General features: G+C 44.0%; 1 protein-coding gene across 1 annotated transcript in view; it reads right to left on the bottom strand.

The window, feature by feature from the left end:
- Window positions 1-379: 379 nt before the first annotated feature.
- Window positions 380-11,434, bottom strand: part of lgals3b (lectin, galactoside binding soluble 3b) — a 30,816-nt gene continuing 19,761 nt past the window's right edge. Inside the window, exons 4-10 of the mRNA XM_061743277.1 lie at window positions 5,611-5,635; window positions 4,376-4,466; window positions 1,624-1,788; window positions 1,286-1,572; window positions 1,115-1,203; window positions 723-891; window positions 380-568 (exon numbers count right to left, since the gene is read on the bottom strand). Of these exons, the coding sequence (XP_061599261.1) occupies window positions 410-568; window positions 723-891; window positions 1,115-1,203; window positions 1,286-1,572; window positions 1,624-1,788; window positions 4,376-4,466; window positions 5,611-5,635 (985 nt within the window). The 3' untranslated portion in view covers window positions 380-409. The remainder of the gene's footprint in view (window positions 569-722; window positions 892-1,114; window positions 1,204-1,285; window positions 1,573-1,623; window positions 1,789-4,375; window positions 4,467-5,610; window positions 5,636-11,434) is intronic.

Below are 11,434 nucleotides of genomic sequence, written 5' to 3'. Positions count from 1 at the left end.
TGTCTTTAGCAGATTGTTGATGTAATATCTATGGTGGATCTTAATTAGATCTACTTTTATAATCCCTGGCAGATTCCCAACAGATCTTAAGTGTGGGTTTTGTGGATTTCCAGAAGCGCCATTATGGATCTCTCAAATATCCCCAGTAGATGATTGATGTATTTCTGGTAGATCTCCACTGAATTGCCTGTAGAGTTTTGGTGGATCTTTATTAGATCTACTGTTGTACCCCCTGAAGATGCCTGATGAATCAGCAGGGGGTGGATATCAGACATCTGGTGATGCCCTGTAGGCTCTCTGGTAGGTTCTTAGTAGTTCTTTGTTGGATGTTGCATAAACATAACATTTAATTACAGTGAATGTATTGTTAAGTGATCCCTGTAGATCCCTGGCTGATCAGGCATCAGTATTAGTGGAGGTTCTCCACGTGGACACTGGAAAGGCTGAGGTCTCCGAAGACACTGACTCTGTTGATAGATTTCAGGTTGGTGATCCGGTGTTTGTACTCAAGCAGATGAGACTGATTAACCGCCACCTTAAACTCTGTGTTGGTACACAGGAATGTTATCTGCAGGAGCAAAAACATAAACCATTACTCACTTGTTCACATTTTCATTGATCAGTTCTTCAACACCACTGTACATTCAAAGACCCCTTTACTCTTGAGCACTGTCATTAGAAATCAAATGGCACAATTTTGCTGAATATGAACTGAGTCTGACCTTGAACGGTTGACCCTGGACTAATGGGAAGTGCGTCAGTTCTCTCTCCTCTCTTCCCCACTTCTTTCCGATGCAGCTGTTCCGGACGACCACCTTCTTGCCACTCTCATTGAAGCGAGGGTTGAAGTGAAAGGCCAAATCGTTGGGTGTGGATAAGTTTACAGTGATCCTGATCAACAACATAAACCACCAACAGTCAGTCAATTATTGACTGATTCTGTATTTTAATGCACATTGTACATGTTTTTCACATATGGTGTAGCTGCCAAGACATTTACATACTCTATCAGCATGCATGCCCCATTTAATTGGTCAAATTGTTATCATATATTTAATCACATTTCCTCTCATCTTATTTTGATCTCATGTCTTGTTGTAGTGTTCATACTGACTTGTCAGCATTAGGTTTAATGGTTCCAACGATGTTGATGAGCACCTTGTCATACACTCCGTTTGGTAGTTTTTGGTCATAGGGAACTGCCTGTCAACAAGACAAGAAGAAAACATCTGTTTTTTGTTCCATAATTTTTAATGTGTAACTGTCTCTGTTTCATTTTTCTCACCAGATTCTGTTGGGGGGCAGTGGGGATGATTGGTCCAGGTCCAGGTCCAGGTCCAGGTCCAGGTCCAGGTCCAGGTGAAGGACTTGGCCATCCTCCAGGCCCAGGGGGTTGACTTGGGTTCCCTCCAGGCCAGGTGGGGTTGGCACCCGGTTGACCTCCGGGCCAGGTGGGGTTGGCACCCGGTTGACCTCCGGGCCAGGTGGGGTTGGCACCCGGTTGACCTCCGGGCCAGGTGGGGTTGGCACCTGGTTGACCTCCAGGCCAGGTGGGGTTGGCACCTGGTTGGCCTGGTTGGCCGCCAGGCCAGGTGGGGTTGGCACCTGGTTGGCCTGGTTGACCTCCGGGCCAGGTGGGGTTGGCACCTGGTTGACCTCCGGGCCAGGTGGGGTTGGCACCTGGTTGACCTCCGGGCCAGGTGGGGTTGGCACCCGGTTGACCTCCGGGCCAGGTGGGGTTGGCACCTGGTTGACCTCCGGGCCAGGTGGGGTTAGCACCTGGTTGACCTGAAATTGAATTAAATAAAAAAATTGCTTCACACCATCTTTACAACGAGTTATCCCCAGGTTTGAATTCATGTTGTTTTTAAACATTTTGACAAATTAAGACATCTCAGTCAAACTGTTAAATGTGATAATCAGGTTTATTTGTTGTTTTGACTATATGAAAAAATGTATGTCCCCAAATAAGAAAAGTTTGGAACAATATGAAAAAGAAATCCCATTCAGATGCATCGTAAATTAAGTCAATGGATGTGTATTAAGAATACAGACAACCAACGAACCGCAAGCAACATTAAGAGGAATTTCTGTGTCTCACCTCAAAAATTGAAGAGAATTGTTTTTAGAAAATCAAGGAAAGAGTTAGAGGAGAATTTACTGCAAAAGGGATTATATACTTGTTTGAAGAAAAAACAATTTTTGGTGGATTTTGTTGTGGTTGCAAAGTGGAGGTATGAAGACATGGAAGATTGCAATGAAGCCGAATCTGACCACAAGAAAGGGAGGGTCATGAATGAAGTCAGCAGGAAGATGATACACCTTGATGCAATGGAATGCGCGTTTCACAAAAAGTCTCCTTAAAGGGGACATATTATGGCATTTAATGTATATTTTAAACAGGCTTTGAATGTCTTAAAAACAATCTAAAGCTTGTTTTTTCTACATAAATCAGAAATCCAGCCTGTGGGCCCTGTCACTAGTTTTACTGCTTCTAACCCCTTTTTCTGTGCCTCATTCTAAGGGAAGGGGGGGTATGATAATGAGGCTCTGTGCTGATTGGCTCCCTGAATGACGTGTAGCAGGGGAGGAGAATAAACCTCGCTCCGCCAGAGCAGCCCGAGCCTGTAAATAAATCACAACACTGAATTTTCACAAATGGCAACTTTATTGTTAAAAAAATAAAATATGAGTTGTATATAAATAACATTTATGCACTATTTCAGCCGGATCTGCCCGGCGCATGCTGAACGCTGGCCCGCAACCCCACGCCGGGCGCCCAGCATGGCTCTGCGGCGCATCGCCCGTTACCGGTGATCAAACCGACAGATTTCGCTGAAAATCTCGGAGGGTGAAGCTGATCCAGCCTGGGACGTACCCCAGAAATCCCTGCTCCCAAAGCGGCTGGGAACCTGGACAATTTAGTCGGACAGACCCCGCTTTGGGAACCAGGAAGTAGGCTGGAGCAGCGCGCATCACCGCGGCTTTAACCGGGGAATCTGACCGGTTCCGACCGGCCGGGACCGCAGGAACCCGCCTGGACTGGTAGCAGGGACTCCCGGGGACCGACCAGCGGGATTTCAGCCGGATCTGCCCGGCGGATGCTGTGCGACGGGCGCCCGGCGCACAGATCGGCTCCGGGGCGCATCCTATGCGCATCGCCCGTTACCGGTGATCAAACCGACAGATTTCGCTGAAAATCTCGGAGGGTGAAGCTGATCCGACCTGGGACGGACCCCCGAGGACCCAGCTCCCAAACCACCCGGGAACCTGGATGATTTAACCCGGATCCGCGGCGCCGCGTCCGACTAGCTGAAGGAAGGACCGCTCCAGCCTGCGTAGAGAGCTGGTTGTGGGCGTGGTTTCAGCAGCGGAGGCAGAACCTCTGCGCCTAGGGTGACGTCACCCTAGGTGCAGATTTTAATCGGCTCAAAAAAAATCACGTGACACTGGGGGACTCTGTAAGGCGGGGGTCAAAGACCTTGCAGAAATTCATGTTATTTTGTCTCCCCTGTGCTGGCAGGGTGAGGGGAGACCACTTTATATATGTTAAAACAAGAAAAAACGTGTTTTTCATAATAGGTCACCTTTAAATTCCCCAGATTGACATTCCTGACGTATACGTGTTTCACCATAAAATGTCCTCTAACTCACTCCTTGATTTTCTGAAAGCCATGTTGGTTGGAGAACTTATCTTTAACTCTTTTTATTCTCTTTCATTTTTGAGGTGAGTTGTGGAAACACCCAGGTCTTCTAACCCCATGTGATGCTAAGGAATAATGACGATGATGAGAAAAATTATCATGTCTTGGGTTTATATTTTCTGTAAAGAAATAAAAGTCACTCCCAGCTAGCATTTATATGTAGACCCCATATGAGCTAAAATGGGTTCCATGTGGGTTTGTCTGCAGGATCAATGGTAGTGTGTGGTTGCCCATATGCGCTACGAGGGGGATCTACCTGGGTTTAGGTGGGCCCGAGAAATTAATTTTCTAATGTGAGGCGTGTGTTAGAGAAACTAAATGGGACCCACACAGTTTACCCTTTTTTTGTCAAATATCACTTTTCAAAGCCAATTTTAGCCCATTTAGTTTACATATACTTTAGGGTCCCATGTATTTGCCCCACATAGGCTTCCCATTTGGGCTTTGTAATCCTGAAACAATAAGGTACCCATGCCATTTGACCATTTCAAATCGAATCTCCTCCATACCCACGTAACTCACTTTGAACCCAGATGAACCCTACATAGACATGGATTTACATTTGCCCTATCAATTAAGCTGTGTCTGATATGTTTTCTTTTTATATAAACCACTTTAGATACATGGCATTGATAATACTATAGATAAATACAGATGGCTGACAGTTGTACCTGGCCAAGTAGGATTGGAGGGATTTGTGGGCCAAACACCTCCCGATTGGTTGTTGCCTCCAGGGCGCCCCTCGTCTAGAGCATCTGAGAGCTAGAGGGAGGCAGTGAGGGGGACATACAGAAACTTTAGGACCCACATGAGACCACCATCCTATGGACCCACCATCTGTAGGAGACACTGTAATGCCTCAGTCAGACAGCGAGTGGAATCACCATGATCCATTTGGCAGTGGTTTTGTTCCATCCTCAACACTTCCATTAATTTCATCTGCAGATTGGTCCTCTAAACTAAAGCCTAGGTCAATTCCACCCACACATCTATTCCCACATTGGCATCGTCTGTGCTAATCCGGACCCTGTTTCGATCTTTCTTGGTGAAAAGAGAGAAAAAAGTAAAACTCTCAATTTACCCACCAACCTATGTTCAGCTGCGCCTCACCTGAGGTGGAGAACGGCGGATATTCATAAATCCTTCAGGATTGACTGAGGAGTTCAGAGTGGATCCACTATTCCTCAACATCAAAATGAGCCAGTTGAGGTAGCTTAGATGGATGGATCGATTAACAAAAGGGGTAGAGATCAATTCTTAACAAGACAATACATTGTGAGTTTTAAGCTGCAGCCATCTTGAACATTGAGTTACATGACTCATCGTATTTCAGAAGATCCAAAACCTCGTTTCCAATTGCTTTGGGTCAATGTTTCTCAAAAGTAAGTGGATATCTTTTCAAGTAAAAATGCTATATTAACATTGAATATTGTTATTGCTTCAAACAATAACAAAATTGCATATCTATTCTTGTTTTCTTCTATCCAGACATTAGATTTCAGCTGAGAAAAGTGACACATCACATGACACCATCAAATTACTTTTTTGAGGATGATGGAAGTTCCTTTGAAACATGTCAAAAATATATGTAAAACTTAACATTTGAATAAAATAAAGCAAGAATACATGTATATAAACTGGATACATTATCAGCTTAATGGAACCAATGCTATAATGTTATTAATATTTCTTTATCAAGTGCCATGTGTAAATGAGGCTTGAAATCTTTTTTTTTTCTCAAACTGGAGCGAGAAACCTTATGAAAAGATTTATTACCTGCTGAAATGTCACTACAGTTTCTGGAAACTTGTCAACAATTCTGATTATTTCAGAAAATGTAGTTTAAATGAGATAAAAAGCATTAAGTACAGGGAAAAACAACCAAATAAATCAGATTAAGACTTACATTCATGCTGCTGCTGCTGTGCGACCTGAAACAATCAAACAGGAAGAAATAAAACAATGTTAAACTGAGTCACACAGGAAACCACTATTTCAGATCTCCACGGTCTTTGTCTCGCCCACATGTTTTGTTTTGTATTTTTGTCTTGACTTAACTTTTGCCTAATAGATAATGGCACGGTGAGAAAAAACTATATATGTGCCATTGTTCATCTGAGGCTTTATTTGCCTAAAACTAACTTTTACCTGTGACTGTAATCCAGACTCAAAACAGAGTGCCTGTTGCAGCCAAAAAGGGAAGGAAAACTGGTAGAACATGAGTCATGACCAATAAAGTGAAGCCTTTGTCTTTCTAAAGCTATGGCTGTGTTCACAAAATGAAGAACAAGCTGTCAAAACAGTCTCACTAGTTCATTCTCTGTGACTGTGATATATGCAAATCATCTCAATAGGCTAAACTATTGTAAAAGTCAGTTTATCTAATCTGTAGTTTGTATGGTAATTTGGTGGGGTGGCAGTTTGGTACTGAGCACAAAGAATCATACATAAATCCTACAAACACTGAAAACCCACTGTTACGCATGAAATTACGTCTGGAAGTGTTGCTTTGTGGAACAAACCCTCTACCATCCACACGTTTCTGAGACGCCCTCTCTGATGTCACACACACGTGTCTAAGAGTGTTTTTGAAGCCCAGTTTTAGAACCTACAGATAATACCATCTTGTCAGGAGCTCCACCCATCCCCTGGTTAGCCCCAAAGTCTGCAAACTTAAACTTAAACTTTATTTATTTATATAGCACCAAATCATACAATATAAATGCAACACATGGTGCTTTACATGCAGAATAAAATAACAATAAAAAAAACACAATTTAAAACATCCCATACAACCCCACCCCCCACCCCCCACGCGTACACACACACACTCACTCACACTCATACACATGTGCACACACTCACACGCCCACACACACACACACACACACACACACACACACACACACACACACACACACACACACACACACACAGTAAGTGGACTGGTGACATGGCTTAGCACTAACGATCCAGGTGAGGAAAACACTACCTATGGGTGGCCGTCCACACCGAGAGGCTCCACCGACCATGACCACAAAGAGCATCGCCACAGAGACCCCCCCAACCCGGACAGACCGGGGCAGACCCCACACAGAAGGTGGAGTCCCACCCCCAGCTACCCAGGCCTGAGGGACCCCCATGACGACACCCCCATGGGCGGAGCAGGCACACCTCCCAGTGTGAACGACCCCCCTGAGGAAACACTGGAGCTAAAAACTAAAAGATGAAAAGAAAGTAAGAAATGCCTAAAAGTGTAACATTTTAGAGAAATCTATACAAAACTTAAGATGAATAATAAATAACATAAAATAAAAATAGAATTAAAGTTTTAAAGATAATAAAAAAGCTAAAGAAGTAGACACAATAAATAGCTAAAAAGACTAGGTAAATGAGATCAGATAAAAGCCAAACTAAAAAGGTGTGTCTTGAGCCTCCTTTTAAAAATATCAACATTCTCTGTGGCCCTGAGGTTCTCTGGCAGGCTGTTCCATAAAGAAGGGACATAATGGCTGAATGCAGCCTCACCGTGGGTTTTGGTCCCGGTTCGGGGAATGGTTAAAAGGCCGGTGCCAGAGGACCTCAGGGTCCGTGAGGGTTGATACGGTAAAAGCAGATGAGATAAATAAGATGGCCCAAGACCGTTAAGACACTTAAAAGGGTCAAAGGGTCAGAACAATCAAGCTTAGCTGGTTGGAAACCTCCACCTTAGCTGAGTTACCAAAAACCAGCTACTTTAGCAGAGCTAAAGCTAAGCTAAGATGCTAACTGATGTCAATGAACCTTCATCATGATAAATCTATCCATCAATCCTCACTTCAGGTGTTACTGAAACTACATCTGAAATGAAGAGTGCTTGGAGCTCCAGATAAGCATGGTTGGATCATGGCCATCTGCCATCTCAGGATGTTTGTCCAGTTCCTCTTAAGCAGTTTATAGAATTGACTCAGTTTTGGAGTCCAATCCATATAGCCCTTCTCAAGTCTGCTTCATTTCCTCAGATGTAAGCCTGAATGAAGGTTTTGTTGTTGCAACCAGAGCTCAAATGAAAGAATTCCAACTGTCCTGAGCCCACGTGCTCAGAACGACACATTTCAGATTCCAGTACTGGTTTGTTGTCTTTTAGTGAAGAGTGAAGTGAAACTCAGCAAGAGAGAGTTTCAGATTTCATTTTATGTCCTGGTTTCACCTCAGAGCTACGTAGGCTCAGAGGAGGAGAACGACCTGTTTTAGCTTTTCTGTTAAAAAACTCTCAGCTGCCGGCAGCAAAGTCATATATCAGGAAGAAGAGTAAAGAGACGTACCTGAGCTCCCTGGAGCAGCAAACACTGTGACGTTGTGGGAAACTGAAGTTGCTTTAATAGCCGAGCCTCGCCCAGCTCACGTGCCCAGGCCTGTTTAACTCATGTTACGTAATTCCAGCCTGACACGACCGCTGTTTCTCTAATCTAAAACTTACCCAGACATTTAAAGCATTTTCTTAAAATACTTAATGGAATCAAGACTTTCCCTTGGTGCCTCTAATTAGAGTTATCCTGACAAGATTCTGTGGAAACTGCGCCGGAGTTCCCTGGCTGGGTGTTTGATGGCTTTCACATGTTTTTCCCGCTGCTGTTTTGCTCTCTGTGGGATCCAGAGTGGGTTTTTGGTGAATCATTTTGTTGTGTTTGGTCTGTTATCACGTGTTGCCATATGAACCACAGAGTTAGACCTGCCTTCACAGTCATGAAAAAGGAAATCAGACTCAGAAAGATGAAATCGTAACGTTGGAAAAACTACACTTGGTTGTTTTGGTTTTTTTGTTGTTTATTTGAGCTTCAACCTCGTGAGGGAGTGTTATAAGAAAGATATAGTTGTAGCAGTTGTCTTTAAAACACACAATCAACCAATAGAGAGAAGGCCACTGCGAGGCCCTTCAGCAGTGCAGCAAGGCAACAGCAGAAAGAGGAAGAAATTAAATACAATGTTCCCCTTTTCACAGCTGGACCGAGGAGACGCAGGCCGGGTTGTTCGTGGCGCCAAGATGTGGTGAATAGGGGTTATTCTCCCTCTGTCTGTCTCTTGTTGTTGCGTGTGGAAAAAATGATCATAAGACCGCAAATGCATAAAAAGGTTTATAACAATAAAAGAAGGCATGAATCAGATTCTGCAGAATCTGGGATCGTTCTGAGCCAATTGTGAAAAAATCAACAAACATGCTCACAGCTCAAGCTTTTAAAGGGGACGGATGAAAGAAAGCCTACCCACACCCGTTATCCATCAAACATCATGACATTTTTATCTGATGTGTAAAGAGCAAGACTGATCAAAGGTTAACATTTTACATCTAAAGAAAGTCCAGGGAGTACCTAAATTCCGTAACAGAAAATGTTCATTATTATAAGAAGAGACCAGACACCACAGCATCGAGTTGTGTTGGCTGGGCACATGACTGCCCATCCGTCACTCAAGCTCTGCTGGTGATCTGTCAGGTGGAGTCAAGTGTCTGACTTCTTCATCTTACTGCATGCTGCCATGTCAGTAGGAATTGGTTAATCCAAAACTGGACAAACGGGTGGCACAAGCAGGTCTGGAAGCCAACTGGAACATGCCCACCTTTGGTCAATCACAAGGAGGTTTTAGATTGGATCTTGCTAATATTGCTGGATGATGAACATGTTTAACGAGCAATGGCAATGTAAACGCAAGGTGTGTTATTTGTCACCTCGGTCCTGAAGGCTAATTGAGGGGAGGGAAGCCAGGTCGGGAAGAGTTATCTGCGAAACAAAGCGGTAGAATGACATATTACTCCTACATCAGCAGGATGAAATATGCCATCAGACAGATGTAATTTTCAAAACAAGGATAGATGAACATCAATATGAGTGTCTTTTGGCCGGGTTTTGGTTCTTGCAAAGCCCTGGTTTGTAATTTTTTGTTCACTTGTTCAAATAATGGACCATCCTTTGTGGTTCCGGACATACGCCGGTTTATGGGGTCCTCTATGTTAGCATGGCTGGCTTTTCTTATGCTAACCTACGATGGTAACTAATTTTAACTTACATTCATTCTGATCAAATTTGTCCAAACATCCTCATTTTAAGATGTTGTTACAGAGACATCCAAAACATCACCTGAAATGAAGATTATCAGGGCGTTGCTGGGACCTGATGTTGTATGTTTGCCCAGCAACCAGCCGAGTGGGCCGCTGCTGGGATATCTGTGTGGCCCGAGGGTTGACCAAGCCTAGCTGACTAGGCAGTCATGATTGGCTACCCATTGATAGTGGTCCTGTTTTTCTGCTTTGAAGGATCCTGAAATGATCTGAGGTGAACATCTCCAGCTGCTGTCAGAGGTAGAATGTGAGGATCAGAGACAGTCCAGATGGATGGATAGTTCTGATCATCAGCCTTCAACCAGGATAAGGATCGCTACTTCAAACTGCTTTGCTAATTCATCCATTCATCCTTGTTTCAGGTGACATTGTTGTAGCAACATTTGAAAAAAATGATAGATGGATGGATTTGATCAAAATGAACATAATTAACATTAGTTAGCAACATAGGTTTATATGAACTAAGCTACAATATTTTGGTGTGATGTAGCTGAACACAGCTAAGCATCCTCCTCTCCTTCCTCCAGTCAAACAGACGTCACATCCTCCCATGACCCACAGCTTCCCCATCACAGCTCAACAGTCTTATCTTCCACCTCGGTCATGGATATTCTTGGTGCTGCTCCATTGTTATGTCCAACCACAAGAGATGCTTGTTTACTGCATGGTGTGGAAACAATCATATCATCTTGAATGTGAAGAATACAAAGGAGATGATTTTGGATTTTAGGAGGAGTAGCAATATGTCAAACACGTTCAATCGTAGGAGAAGAAGTGGAGGTGTTGGAAAAGGATAAATACCTCGGTGTTCACCTGGACAACAGACTGGACTGGAGATACATCACTGATGTTGTCTATAAAAAAGGACAGATCAGACTTGTTCAACAAGATTTTGTAAAGTACCTGATAAAGAAGGATAGTTCTGTTCTGGAGCCTCTGGACAGTGTATGTTCTATTCCAAATGTACAAAGATGATTGTACAAAGAGGGATGCTTGATAAAATGTGAAAAACATCATAGACAACCATGATCAGTGTCTTCAGGAACAGACTGTCTTCAGTCAGTGGCTTCTTCATATCTGCTACAACAGACCACTGCAGGAGACCCTTCAGACCATTACAGGAGACCCTTCAGACCATTACAGGAGATCCTTCAGACCTCTACAGGAGATCCTTCAGACCGCTACAGTAGACCCTTCAGACCTCTACAGGAGACCCTTCAGACCTCTATAGGAGACCCTTCAGACCTCTACAGGAGACCCTTCAGACCTCTATAGGAGACCCTTCAGACCTCTACAGGAGACCCTTCAGACCTCTACAGGAGACCCTTCAGACCATTACAGGAGACCCTTCAGACCTCTACAGGAGACCCTTCAGACCATTACAGGAGACCCTTCAGACCGCTACAGGAGACCCTTCAGACCGCTACAGGAGATCCTTCAGACCACTATAGGAGGTCCTTCAGACCTCTACAGGAGACCCTTCAGACCTCTACAGGAGATCCTTCAGACCATTACAGGAGACCCTTCAGACCTCTACAGGAGATCCTTCAGACCATTACAGGAGACCCTTCAGACATCTACAGGAGACCCCCTTCAGACATCTACAGGAGATCCTTCAGACATCTACAGGAGATCC

The sequence above is a fragment of the Cololabis saira genome, chromosome 16 (assembly GCF_033807715.1).
Source record: "Cololabis saira isolate AMF1-May2022 chromosome 16, fColSai1.1, whole genome shotgun sequence".
In the NCBI taxonomy this organism is placed as follows: domain Eukaryota; kingdom Metazoa; phylum Chordata; class Actinopteri; order Beloniformes; family Belonidae; genus Cololabis; species Cololabis saira.
The sequence above is the reverse complement of the archived record's forward strand: the minus strand, read 5'-3'. Positions and strand labels throughout refer to the sequence as shown.